This window comes from Melospiza melodia, chromosome 5 (genome assembly GCF_035770615.1).
Source record: "Melospiza melodia melodia isolate bMelMel2 chromosome 5, bMelMel2.pri, whole genome shotgun sequence".
Taxonomy (NCBI): domain Eukaryota; kingdom Metazoa; phylum Chordata; class Aves; order Passeriformes; family Passerellidae; genus Melospiza; species Melospiza melodia.
In genome coordinates this window covers 37,108,123-37,135,199 of record NC_086198.1, presented here as the reverse complement: position 1 = coordinate 37,135,199, position 27,077 = coordinate 37,108,123, and the positions used below count along the sequence as shown (strand labels likewise).

The following is a 27,077-nucleotide window of genomic DNA, read 5'->3' as shown; positions in this document are numbered from 1 at the left end:
TTAAAATTTCTAAGATGGTGCCATTCATATATTATTGTGATTATAGTTGTGGATTTCCCATCTCTGTGTGCTGAGGTCTGTTTCTGTGAACTGCACAGTTTATTTCCTAAGTGGCAGCTGTACATATACACTAAGCAGACACTCCCACAAATGTCCACACACATCACTGTTGAAATAGAGATTAACCTGGGGTGGTGTCAAAACAGCAACGCTGAGTTCAGGGGGAAAACTGCTTCCCACGGATGCTCTTCCAAAAAAATTCAGCTTTTTGCTTACATCTGCAAGTGAACATGTGTCTGGGGATGAAGAGAAGGAGCAGATCTTGAGAGCCTGTGGTGGAGGATGAGTTACAGAGAGAGAGGTTATGAGAGGCCACCTTGGGCTGGGCCAGCACTGGGCTGTACTCCCCTCTCTGCATGGGACACTGGGGAAGTGACATAAAAACAGCCCTGGGGAATGTGGGGCAGGCAGGCAGCAGCATGGGACAGGATGGCTCTCGGCCCAGCAGGATGGGACTGGCACTGGCAAACAGCTACAAACAGGTTTTCTGCTCCATTCATCCATGCTTACTTGAGGCTGATCACCACCAAAAAATATGATGATATTTGTAACTTTTTACTTTAAAAGTTGTAACAAGCACTCTCAATTTTTTCCTCTCCCTGTCCAGGAGAGGTGGGATGAAATATATTGGCTCTGTGCAGTAATTCAAACAGAAGAAAGGAAACAGAATACAGGAAGGTGATGGTGGGGAGAAATACCATTTAACCTGGCAATTTTTGCTTTTCAAATGCTGCATAACCAGCAAAGAGAGGTCAATCCTTATGATGGATGAACTCATCATAAGCCACTTATTGCCCTCACTTGTGCTGATGCTTCAAAGACAGCAGGTCACCCACAAGGGATGCACCTAAAGACTGTTTTCACTTCTGCCTTGGTCTATCCATGCAGCCTTGGAAGAAGAGAGCACCATGCCCCATGAGTTTGTCCCTTGTTCTGGGGAATGGGGAAGGTGAGCTCTTTGGGCTCCCTGGGGTTCCCCAAAATATGTGGCAGTGATTGCTCTGGTACACGTTCAGCTCCACACCACATCTGGGTGACTGGGGAGTGATCAGAGCACTTAATGCATTGGAGCAGAAAGAAAAAGCCATGAAAGGAAACTTGCAAAGCCATTTAGGTGCTTCAAGAAAGCTCAGGAAAAGATGATGCTATTGGAAATTATCTCGGCTGTGTGGTGCTGCTTGGCTCACAGAAAAAATTAGAAATAGGAGAATGTGTCCAGCACACCATCCACATATTGTTGGAAGCCTTAATGGTTTCTAGGTCCTGTCTGCACCCTGCTTAGCACAGCAGATAGTAAAACCATCATTCCTTTCAGAAACCAGGAACTCAGAAGTTTTTGCCAGCATTAAAATATCAAAATCACATGCTAGAAAACTAACAATAAACTTAAGCAAAAACTCCACAGACACATTTCACTAAAATGAAAAAAAAAGTATTAAAATTAAATAAAATGAATCTAAATGACTAATCAAGACTCATCCTGCAAGCAGTTTACCATGTTTTGTGGTAAATTAAACACATAATTATCCTGAAAATTGGAAAGCAATTTAACAGAAATGGAATTTTTGCCTCAGCAAAACGTGTTGCTTTGCAACAAAGCGAATTTCACTTCTCCAGTCAAACACTCAGTGAAAGAGTCCCAGGACTAGGAGTTGTATATGTTATCACAGAGAATTAACTTCTGCACTCAAGTAAACAAGGCCTTTCTCACAATAAAGTGGCCAATCTTTCTAAATGCATTTAAATGCAGACAGAGTATGCTGAGCCTCACTCAGCTGGTGAGTTTTAAAATAAACACAGACCTACATTAAGTGAAAATGCAACAAGCCTGCATTACACTTTGCATTTCCAGTGCACACGAGGCTTGATTTGGAACATGGATGACTTTAACTAATTTTCCAAGAACACAGAAGAAATTGTGTCTGTGAAATGAGAAAAAGTCCTTTCTACAAGATTGCACCACAAATATTTGTCCTGGTTGAGTATGTTGACTGTGCTTTGTTTTCTTCTAACTCAATTTTTCACCACAGGCTGTCATGCTAAGTCTTAAAAAAACTTGTGAACCTAGATTATTTTGAGACAAAAGCTAAAACAAGTGGCTAATAAAATATATTAAACAGTTAGAACCAATTCATACTCTCAATCAGTTGAGTGGGTGACTGAATGAGACATGCAGGAAACTCAGATTTTCAAAATTTCTGAGTATGTAAAATTTGAGTTTATCTCATAGTTAGGTACCAAGTAGTAGTTGACACCCAAAGCTGATTTAACAGAACTTGAACTTCAAAAACCAAGGGAATAGATTGATAGTTGGGGTAGATCCGTACTTTTGCAAGGATTATTTAATAAGAAAAAAAAACCACCAGGAACTTTCTGTACTACATTAGTTATTAGAAAAGAGAGTATCAACCCCTATCCAGCAGTCTAAATAAGCTGGGAGGAAACAGAACTAAATCTGAGAACATAAAAAGTGAAAACAAAATAATAAATTATTGACTAGACCAGAGCCCAACCTTGTTCAAGCAACAACACGTCCAGCCACACTTAGGCTGGTGCATGTGCATGAACCCAGAAACTCACACCTGTTCTGAGAGTGCAAAAGAAAACTCTGTCCCAAAACAGGGATAACACAATGGGATCTCTCATCTGCTCTTATCCACGTGGGTTTGAAATTTGGATAGCAAAAGTCCTGACTGACTGCATCCCATGAATTCATTAAGCTTTGGAGCTTCAGGACAGGGGCAACTTCACATTGCAAGGAATGTAATGTGCTGTTGAAAGAACAGGAGTTGCAGGCACACAGAGAGACAATTTTAAAGCCTCTAGTGTATATACATATTTCCCTATCCCTGTTTTCTTCCTCTGATCAGAAGCAGTTTCCTGCAGCTGTTAACCCAGAGAAGTAAAAACAAAAAAAAGCTGGAGCACTGTTACAGACCTACAGAAACACAGACTGAGAACAAAACTCATGCAATAAAGTATAATATATATATATAGAGCATGGCTTCAAGATATTCAACAATCTCACACGTACATACTGCACATTTCTTAGCCAGAAATGCATTTATTTGCAGAGCAAGAAGCTGCCTTTACCAAATGTTTCAAAATGAGAACAATTAAGCAAAATTCCGAACTTAATGTTCATACAAACGGTGGCACATGACAGGTTGTAAGGGTGCAAGGAAGAAATTGTTCCCTGTGAGGGTGGCAGGGCCCTGGCACAGGGAAGCTGTGGCTGCCCCATCCCTGGCAGTGTCCCAGGCCAGTTTGGATAGGGCTTGGAGAGACCTGGGCTAATGGAAGGCACCCCTGACTGCGGCAGCAGGTTGGAATTCAATGAGATTAAGGTCCCTTCCAGGCAAAATCATTTTATGATCTCCATGTGCCTGCAAAAAGAGTGGGCATGGCCATGAGTCCCACCCAAGGCCTCTGTGGCAGAAGCGAGATTGAAAGAAAGTGGAACTGCAACTCAGGAGAAAGGCAGAGCCATTAAAAAAAAAACTTTCTTAAAACCACCAGATTACTCCTCCTTGTTATAAGTTATTGCTGTAAACAGTAAAAACAGAGAAGCTGGCTCCTGCAGGGGCTGCTGACTAAGGCAATTTTTGACAGCTTGTGACTCCTGAATATCCCACAGCGAAATTCCTGTAATGCACAATTTTGAATTACGCTTTAAAAACACCCTGTATAGACAGAGAAGATTAACCAGCAGGCTAAGTGTTCACGCCATATGTGCATGTTTTACTTGCTTTATCCTTGCAATTAAGGCTTCCTGAAATTGTAGCTTTCTATTTGAAGATTGAGCTAGCAGACTTACAATTTATAAGGTGTAATGTTTAATTTAAAAAACTGTTTAAGATCACCAAGGCTAGAAAAATTTTAGTATTTCTCAAAGGCTGATAAACTGCTTAACAACTACTCCAAGTACTCTTCTGCAAAACAGATTACATTCAGAGATCTCATTAGCAGATATGAAACAGAATTTCACAGGCAAGTGATGTAAGCAGAAGAACAATTGAAAATTAAGTTTGATGTATAAGTTCCAAAATAATCAGAGCAAGGTGGATGAATGAAGAGGTAAGGGAGGGAGTGCAACAGCTTGCAAACTGAAAAACAGACAATTCTTCCTAACTTGAAAATGTTAAAGTATTAAACATTATACTCTTGCTTGTTTTTCAGCTTAAATAAATTAACCTGGATTTTTTTTTTTAAGAGCTATACCCAGTTATTTCAAAAATAATGTCAAAGTGCTAACAGTTTCTAGGCTCTGTGCTAGGGTAAGATCCTGCTATTAGACTGCCACAACCACAAAATGCCACTCTCAATTCTCTTGTCTCCTGATTTTAGAGATGGCAAGACAATATGAACATTATGAACTCATTGATGAGTGTCACCATCTCAGTTCTCCCTATTTATTTAGAAATAAATTTTAAAAAATCAGGCAGAACTACTGCATCAACAGTTTTAGTATCAGTATTAAAAGAGCAAAAATAATAAAGACAGTGAAACAGAAAACCACTAAAACTAGGCTAGAGCAGACAGCATTGACACAAGGAAGAGCTTCCATGAATACAAGGAAATAAATGGAGCTGGGACGGAACCCAAAATTCATTTTGAAACAGCTGTGCCATAAAACAAGGCCACAGAAGAGAGCAATTCTTCTGTCAACTGCTAAGCACCAAGGTGAGCAGAAATCAGCTTCATTTAGCTCCCCAAAGCCTCAGCAATGGGTGTATTTAGATATTGCACAGAAAACATGGCAAACAGGGCATCTTTAGCTGAAATAAGTGAGTTGCCTGTATGTTTTGAAAGCAGCAAAATTTTAAGATAGCTAAATTTGTTCTAAAAATAAAATTAATTCCTTTCAGACAACACTTTTTCACACTGCAGGTTCTGAGTTAGGTATAAATACAGTGTCTGCTAAGGAAACAGGATGAGTACAAATGTCTTTTAGTCTAGCCAGTTAAATCTCACACTATGTTGAGTCTTAAGACTTTCTAAACATTACTACAAAATACAGATGTCCTTTTGTTGTTGGGAAATATCTTGAAATGTGTTAAAAAACCAACACAACTGCACTGTCATCTTTCATTTGATTTTAGGATTGAAGGGAACCAAAAGCCAAGCTCAGACGAGAATTCCTGAGAAGGATATAACATCTCTGCTTGGTCTCCCTCCCACATTCTTGAAGGAAAGAATGCATAATTTGGGGACCAACATTTCCTAAAGAAAAAACATATGGTTGTTTTTCATCCAGGCCAGGGATGTATACAGAGCACAGCTAACTAAATATAATAACCAGTTCAGTGATTCATTTCTTTCAGGACTATTTATCCAAATCAGTAAATAGGTTATTTAAGCAAATGAAATTAAAAATAACCCAAAACACAGGAACACAGCTTCTAATTAGAAACATCACAATTTGATTTTGGTTTTATTGTGGCAATGTGCCATTCTGACCAACCCAATCAAGAGATGGTGGCTGCAGTTTATTTAAACAGTAGTCCTGGGCAGTGAGCAGGCTTCCAGATGTGCTACTCCACATCCCTGCAATCAATAAATATAAGGAGGAGGACTGTTGGAATGCTAACATTTGTCCAGAAAATTGCTCAAAGAGTTAAAGACACAGATGATAAAAGCAGCTGCACCAGTTCTTGTCATGCTGCCAGAGTTGAATGTTTACCTAGTGCCGCATCCCCACCAGATGGGGTGAAAAAAAAAAAAAAAGCAGAAAGTTCCTTTTCCCAACCATTTTGCCATGAAGAAAGGTACAGCAAAGCAGAGCAGATTTATGTGGAACAAGCAGACCCATGAAGACACATTCAAATAGTTGTGTGTAGGTTTCTTGGCATTTATGTTAGCAGACATTCTGGGGCAGCATCTGCAATCCAAACACTATCCTGTTACTCCACAGTCCATCACCTTGCCTGTCGCTGTATTTATAATTCACGCACTCTGGCCTTACAGCTTGAGCTGCAAGAGAGGTCTCTCAATTGGCATGGCTGAGCTTTGGGGTTGAATTATGTTCTATTTCTCGACCAAAGCCACAGGTGTACAGCTCTGGAAGATGCTGAATGTTCCCAGTGATGGATGCTCTGTGTGTCCTCATAAATCCTCCAGCCTAGAGCAGCGGCCGAGCATCCAATGCCCAGCCGCAGGGAGAGCAGGGTGGAAGTGCAGAAGTGAGGGAAGAGTGATGACAAACCAAGGTAGGAATCACAACCCTTTGTGCAGCCTGCCTAGTGGAGCTGGGCACGAGGCAGGCTGCACAGACACAATTCACTGAGCTGAGTCCCAGAAGTCGTTCTGTCCGTCCTTTCCCTCCCCCAGCACGCAGGGAGGACTCCCCACCAACCCGTGATCCAGCCTGAGGAGTGGGGGGAGGATTAGCAGCCAAGGCCAAGGAGTAGCTGGGCCAGAGCCAGGACAGTGCACGGATCACGACTGACTTGCCTGGGCCTGAGGGCAGCCCTTGCTTGGGAAAGCACTTCAACAACCGCCCGCATTCCCACTGCTGGGGCACGTGGTCCCACTGATCCCCCACCTGACCTGTCCCCAGCGCTTATGAGCAGCTCAGCTCTTCATCACTCACGAGTCTCACATGCCCAGGGCTAAGATCTGCTCTGGGAGAGCACTCCAGTGTGCAGTGGAAGAGCACAGAGATCCCTGAGGGCACAGGCACTGTATCCTATGCAGCCACGCTGGCTCCACATTTTACCATATCCCAATCCTTCCCTTGCTGTTATACTCAGTGTACCTGCTGCCAAAACATGCTGTAAATCTCTAAATGTGCATTGGATGGACACCTCGAGATAAAAATAATGAAAAATTACAGGTCATCCTTCTTCCAGCAGCTTCCCTTACACAGGCTAAGGTAACACAGCAAGAATCCACAGTCACAACTTGATGAAGTGAAAATAAACCTAAGAAAAGCAAGAAATCCTTGATTATGGATAAGGAGACCAGGAAGACAGCCAAAACTAAATTGGGAATCCATTTGTTCTTATGTCTAAGGGTGCTTCTAAGTATGTATTGTGTCTGCTTCCTGGAAAGAACAGGAAGAGTTGGCATAGACTTCTTTAGGAGCAGGATATCATCTCTGAATGCTTCAAACCAGTCAGTGTAGCCTATAAAAATTGATATCCAGACACTAAGAAAAATGGGAGGAGGGCTGGACAGACAGTATTTTGCTCTTGATGGACTTTTCCTGAGTTAACTGCATCTGGATGTGTACCATGATTTTTATCTGTAAAAATCCCCCAAACCTTAAATCAGATGCACCATATATGGCAAGACTCTTCTGTGGGCTGCTAAAGACTACTTGAAAAGACTGTTTGTTACAGCTAATAAAAGCCAACCTCAAAGTGCAAAGGATATTACCTTTTCCTTGACTCATTTTCAAATATAATATGGATGTGGACAATTTCAGACAAGTCTGCTTTTTCCAACACTTTGTGAGGCACTGCTTCCCTACCTGTACTGCATGAGTATTTCTGGATGAATGGTCTGTAAGCAAAGTCCTTCTTACTAGGAATTATCAAACAAACACAAACTAAGAGACTCAGTAGAAATGGTTATGTTAGGCAAAGAGCTGGACATGCCTGTGAGAGTTTCTTTTATAAACATTTAGCAGCTGCTCAAGAACATAAATACTCCAAATGCTTGTATTATCCATTTCAAGATTGTGTCATTCCCACCTTTTTAGCTAGTGTGGCAGGAAATACACCATTTAAACAAGCACTGACTAGCAGCAGCCAGTGTGGTACCACCTGGTTATCTACTATGACTAAGGTTCCCATCCCACTTGCATGAAATCAAGTTAAGTTTTGCCACTGATTTCTACTGAAGACTTCCACTTTCCTGTGATTTAGATACATCATGACTAGCATAGTTTTCAATGTATTCTTTGCTGGTATGAATTCAGAACAAGTCCTCAGTGCAACCAGAAGATGACAGCTAATGTTATTTACCAGCCTGGTTGAAAATTATCCCAAATGACACCAGCTGTGGATTAGTCAGATTGCAAACTGAAGCACAGTAGAGCAGCTACATTTAGCTTGAAGTTACTACTGAACAGCTGCTGCTGAACACACTTGCTAGTACATTTTAACACTGGCAGGAGAGCATGGGAACTTGTGAGTTAGCTTTACAAGAACACAGCAAATTTAAAAAGGAAGTTTCAAAGTGTTTAATCAGTGCGATATCTGCATGTTTAAACACAGGAACTCATAAAACATGCTGCTGTTCTTGTCAGCCACTTATGGCAAAGGTCCCATGCACACTTCATGTATTAATGTCTCCCTGGATTACCTGAAACTCAGACATCTCCCAACACAGGTAAATATTTTCATTTGGGACTGCTGGATTCAACTGCTGGTTAAATCTCCGGGCTTGTGTGGGGTTTTTAGGAACCAGAAGCTAGGTAAAGCCTGTGCTCTGGTAAAACTCTTGGTTACACACCGTGCTAGGCGTGGGGCACAGCTGAGTTCTGCTCCCCACCCGCTTCCAAGAAGGACAGTCAATAATTGCTGGCTGCATGACACCACTTTTACCAGTTCAGTCTTTGGGTGTTTTGCTCTGTACAGCCCTCACTGACTTCTGCCAGCTTGGACTGAGAGACCAAAGAGACATCAGGACAAATCCAGCTCAGCTTCTGAAGGAACATAAGGACATCCAAGTCCAAGCGAGTCCAAGTCACAAGTGAGCAGTTTGAGGCTACAGAGTAATAGAAAGCCAGTGTACAAAACATAAAGCACACAGTTACCCCTAGCCAAAGTACAAGACAAATGATACCTCAAGCCTTAAAATTGTGTTTTTCAGCTTCAGCTGTGCTCAGACAGTGGAATACCTGAGCATTGCTGCAATAGGAAAATACAAGCCATAGCTGTTGTCACTGGCACAAGACACTGCACACAGCATGGCAGAAAACAAAACTGTATTCACTTGTCAACAAGTTGGCTCTGCTTCTATTTTTACTGCTAGAAAGCAGGAACAAGTTCTGCAGTAAATTAAATCCATCAAACCATGGCAGACCAGAGATCAGTCCAAAGTATGATGCAGGAAGTCTTTGTTAATAATACTCACACCAAAATCTGAAACCAACATTTTGGGCTTGGACACCCCAAGTGAAAGTGCAATTAATCTTCATAACAAGACTTCACATCCCATTTTAAATGACAGAACTTGGAATTCATTTGGTATTGTGGTGCAAAGATACGACTGGATGCTGAGCAAAGCAGAATATTAAAATATTGAAATGCAAATTCTTATTTCTTTCCAGGGCTAAGATTTCAGTAAGATTAACTGAGTACTCCATAGCTGTTTTCTGGCCACCGATGTGCCCTTTGTGACATTCATTATGCCAGCATTATAGAGGGTTCTACTGCCGTTTTAAATTTTGTAGTCATGCATTAAGTTCTTATTACTTAGGTAGGATCACAAATTACGGCAGGGCAAAAATCCATCTACCTAAATCTGTAGTGAGCATTACCAACAGCAGACAGCTGGACCTAGGAATAAAATCCTGATTCCCAGAAACCAAATTCCCTTTGACATCAGGTAAGCCCGGCTCTCCCCGCAGAGATCCCCATTCAACACAACTACCCGACCTCCACCCACTGAAGTTTCAGGCCACCACAAAACCATTTATTCTCTGTCCAGACACGATGTTTCCCACAGGAACTTGGCAGAGGAGAAGCTCTGGCTGCCTCACCTGCGTCAGCAGCCGTGACCAGCAGCAGGTACTGCTCCTTGGCCTCGCGGTCCAGGCTGCGCTCCAGGCGCAGCTCTCCGCTGCCCGACAGGGTGAAGGCTCCCTCCTCATTGCCAGCCACCAGCACGTAGCTCAGCCTGCTGTTCAGCCCCTGGTCGTCATCCCTCGCCACAACCTGCACAAGCAATGCACACAGAACAGGCATCAAGGACTGTAATGTTATATTGGGATAGAGGAAGTGCTCTCTATGGTAATAATCCAAATGAACGGGTCGAATTAATGCAAATGCTACAAGTATAAATTAGCTGTAATTGGAAACTAAAATACTTAACACCGTGGTGGTGGATTTAAAAGTGTAGTCTGAAAACACTAAATAGTTGATTATTTATTTTTCTCAAGTGTAAATACAGTAAGACTGTGTTGGGGCTCAGTGAAAACCTGGTATAAGCTAAGCTGTGTATGAGAACAAGCACTGCACGTCCTGCTGTCGGATTCCATTTAGTTCTCTCTCAATATTTGGCACACAGCATCATCCCATGTAGGCAACGACCAGATTGAGAGATTTGTTGCATGGAAGTTGAGAATGAGATGAGAGGATAAAGCAGACTCTCAAAGTCCCAGTGGAGGTGTGAGGATAGGCAGAGAAAACACAAACAGAACTCCAAAGAATAATATTAACTTTTGGTAACAAAAAAACCCACCCACCCACACAAAAAGGAAAACAAGACAACAAAGACTGCAAATTCAATTAAAGCCAAGAGGCAACTTCTGCACTGTTTTGCCCTTTTTTAATTTTGAAGGAAGGACACTGTGTATTAATACCATGTAGGCATGCCAGTAATGGTCAGAGACACATATTTATTGCTGAATAAATGTATGTACCCACCTGAAGGATAACTTTTGGGAGCGTCTCCAAATTCTCGGGGACGTTCACAGAGTAGGGGGAAAGCTCAAAGGTGGGAATGAAATCATTGACGTCCTTCAGGACAATACTGACTGTGGTGGTATCAGTCCTGGGGCTGCTCCCACGGTCAGATGACTGAACGGTCAGCGTGTAGGAGGGCTTCTTCTCTCTGTCCAAAGGCTTGGCCACAGTGATCACCCCCGTCACAGAATCGATCCGGAACTCATTGCTGGCATCCCCGCCCACAATGGCGTAGCGGACCTGCCCGTTTGTCCCCTCATCTCCGTCAGCAGCCAACACCTGGATTAAATCCGTCCCTGTCAAGGTATTCTCCGCCACCTCCACCTTGTAAAGCTTCTGGGCAAAGAGCGGGTTGTTGTCATTGATGTCCAGGACGATGACCACCACATCCGCAGACGAAGAAAGCGATGGCTGGCCCTTGTCTGTGGCCACCACGGTCAAGGTGTAGTTGGCCACGGCCTCTCTGTCGAGCTCCCCGGTGAGCCTCACCTCGCCATCAATGGTGCCGATGCTGAACTTGTTTCCTGGGGGCGGGAGCAGGCTGTACTCGATGTAGCTGTTGGGGCCGCTGTCGGGGTCCGTGGCCTGCGCTCTGAACACCACCGTGTCTATGGGCGTGTTCTCGGGCACGTAGGTCAGCCTGGGCGAGGTGAAGCTCGGCGGGCTGTCGTTCACGTCCAGCAGGATGATGGACACCTGGGCCGTGCTGGTGTACCTGGAGGCTGGCGGGGGGGCCATGTCGTGGACCTGCACCACGAGGCTGTAGAAGGACTGGCTCTCCCGATCCAGGGGCTGCCGGATGCTCAGCACCCCGCGGCTGTCGATGCCGAACTGCCCCGCGCTGTCCCCGGACGCGATGCTGAAGGACAGCTGGGAGTTGGGACCTGGTGGGGCAGGGAGAAGAAAGGTAGATAACATGACTTCATTCCACTGGTACCCCCTAAGTATCAATATTTCTGGCCTCATTTCCACAGGAAATTTTCCTTCATTTTCCCACAGAAATAAGGACTGTACAACCATGTTGAGTGTTCAGCCTCCTCACCACCACTTTTTGAATCCATCTGTTAATTTCAGCCAAAGTTTCACAGTGCAGCAGAAGCCTTGAAATTGTTATTTTCTGACAAGATAATATCCATGAAAGAGAGAGGGAGGATGTTAATTGGAGAGGCCACAGAGGGAACGCTTGCCAGGGTTCATCTCCACTTTTCACTCAGCAGGAGCTCCACGGTGGCACCACAAGTAATTTTTCCCCATCTACAAGAGTTAGGGATAAAGGATTTGAAGGGTTTTCCTTCAGAAACCAAGACTCAGTCATTCTCTGCTCACTGAACATCTGGTTTCCTCCATTCTTCCCAGTTCAACTAAGCAACGTTATTATTAATGTAATTATTTCATGAATTTTTCCACTCAATTAAAAAAAGCCACAAGCAGAAACTCCCAAGCCTAGCTGGAGCAAGCCAAGAGTGAATAGTGGGGAAAGGTATGCTTCCCATATAAGGCATGGTATTCCAAAATATCAAATGAACAGCCCTCACTCGTCTCATGATCAAAACATAACCAGCAATTATGGTCAGGGGAGAGATTTATCATTCCAGTAGGAGAAATGCATCCTGAACCTGGGACAGGGCAGTGAAATATCCTTTAATATTCTTTGTGGGAAATAATGTGGGCTACTGCATCAATTCCACAGTTCACTCCAAACAACTAATTATTGGGAACATCCAAATGTGGAAGAAGTTCTCTCCGCCATCTATCTTACCCCTATTTTAATTAATTTCAAAATTGCTCTTGCTTTGCATATTCAAGGCTATGTTTAGGATTAGTAAATTAACCAACCATTACTTACTAATTTACCTCTCAAACTAGCTTGTTCATGCAAAGAAAGCTGCCCACTTCACCGATTGTTGTGCATTTTGTCATTTTACTCAGAAGCTCTTTTCTCTCTGAGTGAATTGCTTTGATAATAAAATTATCCCTGCATTAGATTTCTTAATCTCTGCTGTTTATTATGCTCAGACTTGAGAAGTCTAGTCTTATGTGTCTTTCCCCCAGTGGCTACTGTAATTGGCATCTTTCTCTTTTTTCCTGTAGGAGTCAAATTATAAAATGAATAGAACCAAACATGAAAGACAAAATATTTGAATGCAATTAAAGAAATTAATACATTTATCTGCCAGATATTAGTGTTTCTCCATTACTTTGATCGAGTGAAGGATGGTGAGACTTTAATGCTACTCTGCTTTTTGTTCAGTTGTATTTTCAAATGAGCAATTATATGTATGAAAGCCTTGATTTCAGTAAAGTACTTTTTTGGAGATGGGAAGGGTTTGGGGCCTGCAAAAGAAAATAACTTTACACTCTATTTCCCCCTCTCCCCTCCAGTGTTTTCTATAGTGTTTATTCCTAAGAAAAACTTAGTTTGTTATTCCTTATCTCACCTCCATGAACATTTCATTCTTTGTCCTGTATTCTCATAGGTTCCATCTGCTAATGCTGATATAAATTAAACCATGAAACAGAAGAATTGCCTAAATATCAGTGGAGCCAGGAAGGGCACTTAATGAACTATTCTCTAATTTAAACAAAGCATGTTCAAGCTGGCATTGTCCACCGAATCCATTCCCCCTTCCAAGGTTTGGAGTTGGGCTTTTTTTAGGGAGAATGCAGGGACATCCTCTTTGCTGAACTTTGGGTTTATTTAATCTGAGGGTTCATCTGATAAAACACTGAAAGGACAGACATGGAGTCACCAATTTCATGATAACGTTCCTCTAAAGGGTTTTGTTTCTGTTTTTATTTATTTACTAATAAGACTAAAACAAAACCCAACAAAACTGCTTCCTCCCTGCCATTCTATAAATACCTGTAAAATTCAGCTGGGAAATTACACCAGCTTTGCCTGGAGGAATACCTAAGCAAAATTTTAACAAACTGACAAACATGTGTGTGCCTTCCTCTGAGATTTTTCCAGTTAATTCTCTGTTGAAAAAATAAAATCTGAATTTCAAAGTGAATCAGTCTAAGGTAACTGAGTTCTCTCATATATATTGTTATATTATTAAATATCCAAGAGCTGTAGCTGATATTTGCTATGGACCTGTATATGAAACAGTCTAAGCTGAGATAAACAGCTGCTGTTTCCCAAGGGGTGTGCTGAACAAGAAAATGAAAATTTGAGTATTTTCACTATCACCAGGTTTCTGCCTTTTATCAGTATTTATCCTAAAACCACAGCCATACCTCATTATAAAACAATGTCTTTTCAGAGCTCTTTCAAACTATAGGATCATGTAATATAAATAATCAACGAAATTATATTTGTATTGAGTACATTATCTGTGAGCACATGGAGAAGAGTATAATACCAGCACTAGCTATTTCTGTGCTCTAGATAAACATAAGACAACACGAGATAACAAGTTTGGGCTTGAAACAGAAACAACAATAGATCATAACATTTGCTTAAGTTACAGTCCTATGGGAGAACTCAACCTGGCATGCTCTTGGAATGATATTTCTGCCCCATTAATTTTACATCCAGCCTGCTAGGAAAGCAAGCGTGCCAGAAAATATAAAAGGCAAGATATCTGACTTCTCGTTGCATTGCTCCTCAAGTACTCATTTGCCTCCTTAATAACTGAGTGTGTGATGAATTGAGTTGATATGTCAGTGCTATGATATAGCTCCCATTCACTGAGCACAGATGGAAATTAATGTATGGGGTGCAAGAGAAAAGGAAAACAGACTCATAACAGCAAAGTGAAATTAACTTCCAAAGAGGTTTGAAACCAAGTGCTGTAGTCCTGACAGGAAAATAAGATAGGAGGAAAGAGGAGATAGACACAAACCCATTTATCTACAAATCTGGAGGAACAATCCCTTCCCCGGGTCTGCATGATACAAAAGCAAGCTCCTCCTCCAAATTGTTTGGTTTACATAAAATAAAAGCCTTAATGAGTGTGATGAAAGAGGGATTAATGCAAAAACAGCCAGTATCACAAAGTTATGACTTCTGATTTGTTGGCTTATCCTATGGAATCTCTTCTCCCTTCCTCAGCTCGATCTCAAAACCAGTTACAAAATTTTTACCATGGAAAGTTCCATCCATCAGCAGAAAATTTATCTCCCCACAAAAATGTTGGAGTCCAACAACTCAGCATTTCCGGAGGAAAAAACTGCTTTGCTGAGCAACCTGGATAGGTTCACAGTCAATTTAGGTGCACAAAGAGGGATTCCCTGAAGCACGTAGGTGCTTTGTCCTTGAAGCACATTTCAGTGTGAGACACTTCCGTGGGCTCCACTGAGCCCCTGTCAAGTCAAGAGGAGACAAGGCTGCTCAACATGTCACAAAAATAACCTTCACCTCTAAAGTCACTGTGAGTTATGAAGAGTTTTGCATTAAGTTACACAGGGTAATGTCTGTGGACACTCCAGAAAATGCGGTACACGATGGAATGTTGTTTATGCATTTTAAGGTCATATTCTGTAATTCTTCTTCTTTGGGCACAAACTGTATGGCAAAATGGTTAAGCAAGCTATAAAAATTGTACCTTTTACACTTAACACACTAACACCCACTAGATCCCATAAATAATCTCAATATTAAAGCTCATTCCAATGGAAGTTTTCCTAAGATCTCTTTCAGTATTTTTTTTGACCTCCACTATCAACAACTTGTACGATAGACTTCATGACAGACATAAAAGTTATAGTGCATTTAAGATGACTGCAGATAACATCTGATATTACCACAACCCTCTTCAGCATTTTTAACAAACTTTCAGAAAAAAAGCTTGGCAGACTGAGGTCTAATTTAAATGCGAATTTAAGGACACGAGAACAGCAACTTACAGGTAGCCCTGATTTTCCCTTTTTTGAGTAAGTCTAACCCATTGCTGAGGCGCAGCACAGATTTAGGAGCACAGGCACGGAATGTCAGGGAGCTCCTACCGTCATCGGCGTCGGTGACGCTGAAGTTGAGGATGGCGGATCCGGGTGGAAGGTTCTCCATCAGGGAAGTGCTGTAGGAGGCCATGCCAAACACGGGCGGGTTGTCGTTGACGTCCAGGATGTTGAAGTACACCCTGATGGCCGTGGACTGGCCTCCCCCATCCTCAGCACGCACGGTGAGGATGTAGTACTGCTGTGCTTCGTAGTCCAGGGCCCGGGTGAGGTTGAAGACCCCGGTGACGGGATTCAGGAAGAAGATTCCCTCCTCATCATCCTCGCTGATGGTGTATGTGATCTCCCCGTTGACGCCCGAGTCGTCGTCGGTGGCAAGGATGGCTGCCACCAAGGACCCTGTGTGGCACAACAGAGCCAGCTCAGCATCAAGCAGATCCACAGATGAGAGATGCCCTCCCAGAGAAACTGAAGCCTCAACACTGTCTGAATAACTATTGAAAAAGGTTTTTCAAGCTGAAAGAGACATCATATTCTTGCTTTTACTCAAAGAAATGGCCAGGAATGGTTTTTATCCTCATGCAGACTAGATATCAACAGGGGCAAAAATACCTTTTGTCCTGCTAGGCATTGCCTTAGTATGACTCAAAGGACCCTCCCTTTTCTGGAGACAATCACAAGTTCTGGAACCTTCCAGACATTTCTTTCCAAATGCAGAACCCAATATGTGAGTACAAACCACGCAACCCAGCTCTGCTTTTTGAAACAGAGCCTTTGCAGGGTAACTGTGGTTAGAAAACTAGAAACCTTATAGGGGTCTGTTCTCCGCTGTTTTCTGAAATTCAACACCCTGTGAGTTGGTGCCAGTGTTTTCATTTCTGCATAGCTGACCTATCTGACTAGAGTTTGGAAATCAAGTGTCACTTTTTAGTATTTCGAACACTAATTATAATTAAGATCAGTTCATTTCCAAGAAAAGAAATCATTAGGTTTCCTTTCCCTGGAACCAGATGAACTACATGCAGCACAGTTAACTACTTTCAAGCAACGGGATAATGAAAACTGCTTAAATCATCAGAAAAAAGAAGAGTGCTGTAACCCCCTGTAATCCAGCTGGATATGCTGATATCTTTCACATCCATTTGAGGATCTCAAGCTTTAATGTTTCTTTAACCTCAAGGGGAATGGGAGTTACTCTCTGGGATAGAAAGTGGAACCTCAAAGGGGAAACCTCATGGTCCTTCCCCACTGGGTGAGCCTGCCAGCTGCTCCCAGACTTCTGGAGAGCAGAGCAGGAGAAGATGCAGTACTTTAATACAAAATCAGCCTATTTGTTCCTTCAGCATCCACCACTGCTGAGCCGGGTATAAAGCACTAATGTACGCCCTGTAAACAATTAATGAGAGAAATCTTATTTTAATGTGGAGGGAATTAGACTTGCCTTTTCCAGGGTTATTCCTGCTGAAACAGACCGAGACTCAAGGCTCTGAGAGAAAAGAGCATGGCTGGGGATCAGCAATCAAAGCACTCTGTGCTATACAGACATCTCAATTACTTCCAGATCAAACTCCTGAGGCACAGCTGATTGCACTGTAAATCTTTAATGTGAAACACCACCAAATTTTGGGACACAGACTGTGGGGCAGAGTGCAAAAGTTGGAGGCTTGGGGGTAACCTTAGTTGAAGACTCCCATGCTTATAGAAATCCTAATAAAAGCTTGAAAGCTAACACCAAACAATTTGCATCTCCTTGGTTTATTCATGTTTTAGAATAAGTTTCTAACATGCTACTGGCAGATACTGCTTTTGAACTAGTAACCCGTATAAAATCTTGGAAGTAATACTCATTTCTCACCTGGAGACATGTAATAGAGCCCAGTATTTGAAAACTTTTTTTTTGATCTAAATACTTTTTAGTTTACAACCTCCCTTTGAAGCATCAGAAAGCACTCTTGCATCCAAAACCAGCTTTAAACGAAGAAAACAACCATGCGAGTATTTCCACGTCCTGTTTACCTGGAGTGGCATCTTCTGGGACGTCAAAGGAGTAGACAGGCTTGGAGAACTTGGGGATGTGGTCGTTGACATCGCTGACGGTGATGTTGATCCTCACGTCCGAGGACTGCAGGCCGTCGTCGGCGCGCACCAGCAGTGAGTACTTGGAGCGGCGCTCGCGGTCCAGGCGCCGCGTGGCCATCAGCTCCCCCGACTCGGGGTCAATGTGGAAGCTATCGTCTGCACCGCTGATGATGGTGTACGTCACCAGGGCATTGGCTCCCTAAGCCAGAACAGAAGTGGTCAGATCGCCTCGCTCGCCAGGAAAACCACATCATAACTCGCAGCGAGACGAGGATCATTCCAGGAACGGCGCTCGGGGATTATTTTTCAGAACGGTTTCCTTTAATAAACAGCCATCCTGCCCAGTCCCTGCTTCAGCCCCACATGCACACAGTTTTTATTTATGAGACGTGAAATTATGAGATTACTCAGATACTTTATGCTCCACTCTTCAATCAATACCAAAAAACTCTGTTACCTGTTTTAGTTTGAAACCAGCACCACCGAGCAGTGTGACCTCTTAAAACAAGAATAAACATTGATCCTTATTATCTCGGAAGGTTAAATTACATCCCTGCCAGTGGGATCAGCTCTGCCTTTCTTGCTGTCTGGAGATGGGATGGAGGGAGCAGGAGAGGGAGGAAGGGAGGCATGGAAGCAGGGGGATGCTTCCATATGGCAGCACTTCCAGCCACAGCTTGTGGTCAGGAGAAACTCATGGAGGCTGTGCTTGCAGCAGCCCCTCAAAGGTCAGTTTCTGCATGGAAATCTTTTTACCCATGTAAATAAAAAAACCCCAGAGTGACAAATCACACATCATTAAAATCACAGTTCTGATCTCTAGGGTTGCGCTGCAAGTCAAAAGCATTTGCTTTTCAGTCACAAAATTTCATTTATTCTTGGGGGAAAAAAAGAAGCATTCATGTGGACTTTGAGCATTTCTGTTGAAAGGAAAATTAAGGAAAAGTAATGTTATATAGAAAAATGTCATGTATTTCTTTTTGCAAGACAGGCTTAAGGACACTGAAGGTTTGGTAGCCTCTAACATCAGATACAGCACTCTAAACCCTGTGTGCTGATGGTGCCTGGAAATGCAAGCAGATATTTACTGTGCCCTCCTCTGGGGCCAGGCCAGAGCTCAGGTTTGACAGCTGAAACATGCTGCTGATGTGCCAGTAACATTCTGCAACGAACAGCAGATCAAAGAGATAAGGTGGAAAGGAATTCTAGGGCTGTTTCAGATGCTCCTGCCTAAAAAAGCAAATTAACAGGGATAAACACCTGCTTGTATTTGTGAGAGGAAAGACAAGCATTAGTTACCTGACCTTACCAGAGTGCCCCATGCCAAACTTTCTCTCTGGGGCTCTCTTTCAAAGAGTCAGACTGAGCTAAATGATAAAAGGAAATTTAGAAAGAAAACAGGCTTCAGCAGGTGCAGTGCTCGATCTGTGTGCTCAGGTGTGCCACAGGCTTTCCTACAATTGTGTGGCTTGGCCACCACATCTCATGGGAATTTTCAGAGTGATCACATTCTTCACCTCATGTTTGACCAGCCAGAGTCCTCCTAACACAGTGCAGCTAAAGCCACAGCCATGTGTGATACTGGTTTATACTCTGCCCTCAATTTAACCCTCCCCCTTCAAAAGGCAAGGGAGAATAAAAAGGTACCTCAGCCCAAAGCTGCACATTACTAGGAAAACTTGGGCTCCTTGTATAGAGCTGGAGTTACAAATGTTCTGGCAGGGCAACTGAAATCATTCCTTTTGATAAAAATACTGACTGATTTCCCTCTAAGGTAACAAATCACTTCCCACTGCATGCGGGAATGTGATTATTCAGAAGGGGTAATAGATATGGGGGAGTTCAGGAATGGTTAAAGAGGCTGGAGCACTATTGCTATAATCTTAGATATATTTGCCATACCACACCACAGAGGGGTAGCTCAGAATTTCCCACTTCCTAAAAGAAAGACAAGCAGCTAGAATTTTTGTTACACAAGTGCACCTTTCCAAAATCCTGGGTTTTGTCCGTGTATCAGGCTACTACTGGAAAACAAAGGGAAAACCGAAATATTTACAACACATTTGCACCATTCCCGGGGGTGTTCCCGTGGTTCCCTCTGTAGTAGTAAGATTAAGTACACCAATTAACAATCACAGGAAGATTAACCAAGCTAACACAAAAAAGGCCAGCAATAAAATTCTCCTAAGGAGGTTGAATCACCCTGTTATTGGAAAACAAGAACTGCTTGCTGTTGTCAAGTGTAACTCTGTATTTTAATGACAACACAAACTTTTTGTATGATTATATTGACTTTTTAGCCATTCTCTTCATGGAATGAAACAGTTTGAGCAAACAAAATTAACATGATTAACATATTTATAATTTAAGTTTCTAAAATAAATGAATGCATCAACAGCATGGTAGTTTCTTCGTAGCACCTTATTTGCAGCATTCTCATAATAATGACTCTCAGAGGGCAAAACTCCTTTGCAAACAAATTCATGTACAGAGCACACATTTTACCATTATTTCTTTTCTCCACTTTTTGGTAAAATAAAACCTTCTTTTGGAAGGGATAATATTGGTCTTTGTTAGGTCTAGTCAAAGGGCAAGCAGGCATTATCACAGTTTTACTTGTTCTCCAAGGCTTGTCTCAGATTAATTTTATTGCACGCCTTGGAACTGGGCTCAACTACAACATCTTGGTTCCAAAGTTAGCTTAGAGCTCCACAGTACTGGACAGAACTTTGTGAATGACTGCCATGATTCCTAAGGCCCAACTCACACAAAGGGATGAAGAAAACAGGTAAGATCATGTCCAGAATGGCACTTTTAGCACCAACATTCAAAACTGAAACCCTGCTCCTACCTCATCAGCATCCATGGCTGTCAGCTGCAGGATTTTAGATCCATCCCCTATGTTCTCCTCTACAGTCAGGTCAAGCATGTCTGTGGGGAATACTGGTGGGTTGTCATTGATATCCTGAAGTGTTATTTCCACCTGTAAAAAAGAAGGAATAGGAAAAAACTGGAATGAGCACTGGATGTGGATTGAACCTGAATGTTACTAATAAAATAATTCTGAAAGAAATGAGGTAAACTGCTCTTAATCACATGAATTAGCACATTCCCAAATCACACCAACAAGAGGAAAAGCTCGTCCGGATATTAAAATTCCACATTGTCATAAAATACTCCTAAGAAAACCTCTAACACAAATAAAGTTAATTTGACTTGTTGATAGCAACTGATTTTAAATGGTCCTAGCCTAGTTTATACTGGAAGAGATCCACTGATAGACTGTCATTGTAATCCTCAAAGTCAGCCCCTGGAGAGGAACTGCCAAGTGCCGGGGCAGGAGATCGTTCAACCATTAAATGCTGCCTGACATAAAGATGAGGTGGTGTAAAATTCTCTCTGAAATGTTTATGTATTGGCAACTCTCCGTTCCGAGAGGGGGAAAAACACCCTTGCACTTAATATATTTTATAGCAAATAATCTGCTTTTCTCTCTCTCTCAAAACTCCCCTCTAATTGCAAACATAAACGTTGCTTTAGGAGCACCCACTAGCATCTACTCTCCTTGACTATCCAAAACTCAACAAATGTTCTCTTCATGTGCCATACTTGTATGCCTTTCCAAGGAAGAATGACAGTTCCTGAAAGGTTGTTTTGTGATCTTTATCCCTAGTTTTTCATAAGCAAGATTGCTGCCCTGCTGATGCTAATCCAAAAAGATGCAGAGCTACATTTTCTCTTGTTGCTGGGTCTGGAATGTAATATTCCAAAACAGAAAAAGAAGACACAGCTGTTTTATATTTATAATGGAAAAAAAAAGTATGCTTTTGGACCCAAAACAATAAACAGTCACCAAACTCTGAAGACCCTACTGAGGAGAAACTGAGTAGCTGAAAGTACTAAAGAACACAGCAAGGCAAAGGTATGGATGACTTAAAGAAGGTACCTGGACTGACAGACAAAAATCTTATTTATGCTACAGTATCTGCTATGCCCTTATCCACAAGGACTCTCCAGGCATTCGGTTGAAAATATGGATTGGGCTACTCTGGATATAACCAACACAGGCATTTCTGGTGATCCAAAGTCTGGGATTTCTGCTGTCTCTAGTCCCCTGTCATAACATTTTCTTCTCTGTTCTGTCTTCATAGGAAGCACCAATTGCCAAACTGTTTTGACTTGATCACCAGGATGATCCCAAACACAGAGGAAATACTATATTAGTGTAACATTAACATAATAGCTATATGTGCTGGAACTGGAAGTGGAGACAGAACAAGGGTCTTTTACTGAAGGCTGCAATTTATTTATCCCCTATTTAATCCCTTCGGACACTCAAAAATGGTACAGGAAGCAATTCACAGCCTGAGACAGATCAACCCAGAAGGTTTTATTGTTAAATTTATATCCCTGACAGCAGAAACACAAGGAGTGCTGAGCAGAGCATCACAAGCAGTGACTGACAACCACCTCACCAGACACAAACTTTGGGAGAAGAAGCCAGCCTAGGTTGGTTTTCAAGGAGACTGGGTGACAATCAATCATAGAAATGGGAGAGATGTGGTAGAAATGGCAGATGAAGGATTTTGCCAGCCCTCTTTGCCCATGGAATGGCACAGCACACTCCTCTTGCTTCCCTCCCCAAGGTGCAGCATTTCCCCAGACAGGGCTTCAAGGTAAAGCAGCTGCACAGCTCTGCAATTCATCTATTCCTACCATACATGTCATTCACAGCTCATGTTTCAGCTGCAAGTGACATTTCACCACCAGAACCCATTTCCACGATGAGAAATTGCCCTTTGTACAAATGATGTGAAAAATATGTGACAGCTTCTGGGGGGTTTGGGATAGGAGCTGCGCATTGCCTACAGCTTGAATAATGTGAAATAGCGAGGATCCAAGAACACAGATGGCCAAGGGTTGGGGGACAAATAAGTTAATTATAAAGTCACATTCCAGGGAAGTGTAAAAAAGAAGAATAAAAGAGGTAATTTTATTCTGAAAAATCAGTTTACAAGCAAACAAAGAAACTGCATTTTATATCAAAGATGTGCTTTAGATGGTGGAAAAATAAGAAATTCTCAAATAAGGATCAGATTTTTTTAGAAAAGAATACAACATTTTTAAAGAGCATTTACACCATGATTTATTACTTATCCAAAAGGCTGAGATAATGTGTATTGCTTCATAATTCACCATTGGCTAAGTCCAATTAGCACCTGCGTCTAAAGCTATCTTTTTACTTCTGCTAGAATTTAGTACTTCAGCTTCCAAACAGAACTGCAGACCTGGGGAGTCAGATTCTTGGATGCAACCACTGGCAGAAATTTCACTGAAATAATCACAGAATCACAGAATGGTGTGGGCTGGAAGGGAACTAAAAGATGCTGCAGTTCCACCCACCCTGCCAGGGATGAGGATGCCACTCACTAGAACAGGTTCCTCAGGGCTCATCCAGCCTGGTCTAAGACATCTATGAGAAAAGATTTGAGAAAAAAAAAATCACATTTTCCCTAAAACAAGAATCTGTTATATTCCTTTTAAGAGAGAATCTCATACATCCTGAATGAGATGGGATGTAAACTGAATATCCAGGAGCTCACAAATTAATTTCACTTTGAGAAATTAATTTGTGAGAAGAAGAAGAACCACAACCACAAAGTCTTGCATTGCCACGGGGCACTGGAAGATTGCAGAGAATCTTATCACACCTTTACTGGAGAAGAAAAAGAGAAAACTCCACAAAGCTTTAATCAAAGATCTAAACTAAACCTTTTCTCAACCAACAGCTTCTTTCTAATCCCACTTCACATTTGCATAAAGGAATCAATGTGTGCCACCACCCACCAGTGGGTACAAGAACAAATATCCAGGAAACCAAAGGCCTTGTGACCTCAGATACACCACAGGATGGAACACAAGGAGCTGAAGGGATTTATCCAAACCTTGGAAGAAAGGAACCATTACATGCCAGTAGGATTGCAGGAAGCAACGTGCCCAGGCTACATGGAAAGTGATAATTGCCACCTCCTTGTCCAAATCTATCTAAAATGAGGAATATTCTTGCCTGGCCTCAAACTCATTACTCGGCACAAATCTAGGATGCAAAGGCAGACACAGACCAAGCACCCCACAGCACTCCAGGTACTGCACATGCAACAACAATTTCTGCCACTTGCTATCTGACAAATCCTCAATTCTATTTGTATCAACAGCAACTTCAATACAGGACCAAAAGTTCTTACTGCCACTCAGAGGACTCAAATATAATAAAACACAGAAACAGCAAAGATAGTTAAGCATCTTTGCACCTTTTTTATTCTCTAACCTGCCCTCTCCTATGGTCCAGGCACTGATGGATAGGGGCTTTGCTCCTCTGAAGAGCCTTGAATTTCTGCAGAAGCCATGAGAGCACAAATAGTTACAGACTCTACTAAATATATTAAGAATGTGATGGAAAACTGATTAATAGATTCATTATATTGTCTTGCTTGTGTTGTTCAAGGGAAAATGAAAAAAAAAAAAAAAAAACCAGAAAACTTTGGTCAATCCACATGCATACATCTCCACAAAATCACTCTACTTTTGTGCAAATTCTAGTACAGCGCTTTTCCTTCACATTTAATACATGTAGAAAGAAAGACTGAAGATCAAAGCTCTCCCTCAGAGCTTATTCTTCAGACAAAAACACATTGTTTATTTACCAACCCTTGTAAAATAAACACAATAATTTTACATATCAATTCCTATGCAAACCATCTTTGTGTGGGGTTTTTTTTTATTAGTTTTATTTGTGTGCTTGTTTTATGTTTGAGTCAAGCTAAGATGCAAAAACAGAGGCATACAACAAACCACAGAGATCTGCAATATAGAAAGCCAAACAATACCACAAATTTCCCTGTGCATGAATCAAATTTCTCCTTCACAGGCTTAATAACATTCTCACAATAACTCCCTGCCCCTGCCACAGTTACAGATGGCCAGCCCATCCTCATCTGTGACAATTTGATTGCTGCAGCCTGTTGTCACAGACATTTTAAAAACAGAGGAAGTATTAATTGCCTTGATCTTGTTAGGATTCTTATTTGCTGTTCAAATTAGCCTCTTGTGTTTTTGGGGTTTTTTTTCCCTAAACAAATTCAGAACAGATTGAGGCAGGGCAGCACTCACCTCAAAAACAGTTCTGCTACAATTTACTCTGAATGTAGATGTTAGAAAAATAGTTCTTTCTCCATTCAGATAGATCTCAGCTGTTAAAAGATACAGGAATCATATCAAATCCTCAAATTTTAAAGCACACTGATCTAATAAAGCATTTAAGACAAACTATTCTTCAGCTTATTCAAAGTAATTTGTTGAATTAAGCTGCTAAAAGATGAAGTTTCACTTCTCAGAGCAGAAAAACCAATTTCACTTCAAAAATACCAGTACCCCAGGTAACTATTACTGAACAGGCTAGACAAGTTCCATGCTCAACATGAAAAGCTTAAAATAAGAGCTTTATTCTGGAAAAAGAAATTATTTTAGTGGCTGGGTTTATGAGCTACAAAGGTATGTAAAATAAAACATACCCTGCAAGGCAACGTGCCAAATTCTAACCAATCATAACACCTTCCACAAACCAATGGGTTCACTTGGCCAGACCCTATCCTTCTGTTTTACTGCAGTTATTAACATTTATTCCAAACTCAGGAGGGTTTACAGACAGGACAGCTCTCTGAAGTTCTTCCACCTATCAAATGACAACGAGAAGAGGAAAAGAGATGACACAGGAAACATGAATGAGCTCACGTGGCAGCAGCAAGTTTCCCTGGGAGTCCCACAGAGTAATTCCTGCTTGGAGCCACGCTACCCATGGCACACAGTGGGTCAGAGATCTGTAGATAGAACACGAGCTGAGGAGGGAGCAACTCCCAGATGCCTCACGCCTTCCTTGCCTCTTCAAAAGCTGCAGCTATTTGATCAAAGATCAAACAGAGTGCAGAGGCAACAGCTTTTCTTTCCATTTTTATATGGTGTTGAGTCATTCTTCTTCCCTTTGCTAACTGCCCCTTCTCTCAGGAGATCCCCTCTAATAATCCATGAGCAGCATCCACACAAATCACCCTGGAGACTTCTGTTTATGCCTAAACCATCATATGATCCTTCATCTTAAAATTAAGGAGCTTTTTCTTCTTTGCTGGAGAACGTGGCAGTACATTATCAGTTTGAACTGAATAAAAGTGAAAGGATTTTATTTCTCCCTCTCTTGGTAAATATTCTAAGCAATATCATTCATGATGATAAAAGGAAAGAACACAACTATTAATTCACCCCATCCATGTAACTGACTGAAGAACCTGGCCAACACCAGTCATTTGTTTTTTCCTTGCTTTCATCAGTTCAGCCTTCTTCTTCATCCAGCAAACAATGATTCTCTAATCCTGGAAAACACACATGCATGGGTAGATTCCTTTTTTAAACTGATGTGAGGAGTCGGACTGGCCACTCACACCAATGAAGGTGTGCTGACACTAGGTGCATGGGTTCTTCCTCCAAACTGGAGAGGCAAGGGAATGGGGACATAAAGGATCAGAGTACAATGCATGCCTGGAAATACATATTCAGGAAAAAAAAGAACAAAAATCCTCTTTAAATAAATATAAATATATATATAAACAAATATAAAACCCCATAGCTCATCTTGAACCAGTTTCCCACCCTGCTCTAAATCACTGGGAAACAGTAAGTTTGAGGGTAAAAAAAAAAAAAACAAACACTTCTGCTTTGAAATGACTTGAATACCCAATAATAGCAGAGCTCAGGAAGGTGAAAAACCTGAACTACTGATCGTGCACATTTACAATTTCACAACAAGATGGAAAGGCCATTTATAAAGGAAATATCTTGGGACAAGGCAATAGCTGAGGCTGAATGAGGCATCTGAATAACCCATTTTCCAGAGGCACACAATCCCAGTGCATGCTAGCACAATAAAAGTCACATTAGTCTATTGTGCTGCAGGCCAGCAAACCTGTTAAATAGAAATGTAATGTTGTTTAGAACCCCACTATTAACAGGGGGGAAGATTGCAGCTGGGGAGAAAATGTGGGGGAAAAGTGCTAAAAATGCACTGTTTGGGGGGAAAAAAAAAAGAAATTTAAAAAGCCAGGTTTAAAAGACTTAATTCTGATGTCTGAAGTCAAACGATGAAACACAGGATGTGAAATCTGCCCTAGGCCCCACCACTGCCCACTTCAAATAAAACATCAACCCTGTACACAAGACAGCAGTAATTTAGAATAGGGATTATATAAATATTTCCTTTTATTTCACAGAATCAAGAATTACTATTGATTATCAGCCTTGAAATTGTTTGGAAACTTAGGGCTCAACACACTTTGGAAACATGCTTTGCTT

General features: G+C 41.7%; 1 protein-coding gene across 1 annotated transcript in view; it reads right to left on the bottom strand.

Moving 5' to 3' along the window:
* FAT4 (FAT atypical cadherin 4) overlaps positions 1 to 27,077 on the bottom strand; it is a 120,362-nt gene that overhangs the window by 38,866 nt on the left and 54,419 nt on the right. Inside the window, exons 2-6 of the mRNA XM_063157087.1 lie at positions 20,530 to 20,661; positions 17,616 to 17,877; positions 15,648 to 15,998; positions 10,659 to 11,581; positions 9,773 to 9,947 (exon numbers count right to left, since the gene is read on the bottom strand). Of these exons, the coding sequence (XP_063013157.1) occupies positions 9,773 to 9,947; positions 10,659 to 11,581; positions 15,648 to 15,998; positions 17,616 to 17,877; positions 20,530 to 20,661 (1,843 nt within the window). The remainder of the gene's footprint in view (positions 1 to 9,772; positions 9,948 to 10,658; positions 11,582 to 15,647; positions 15,999 to 17,615; positions 17,878 to 20,529; positions 20,662 to 27,077) is intronic.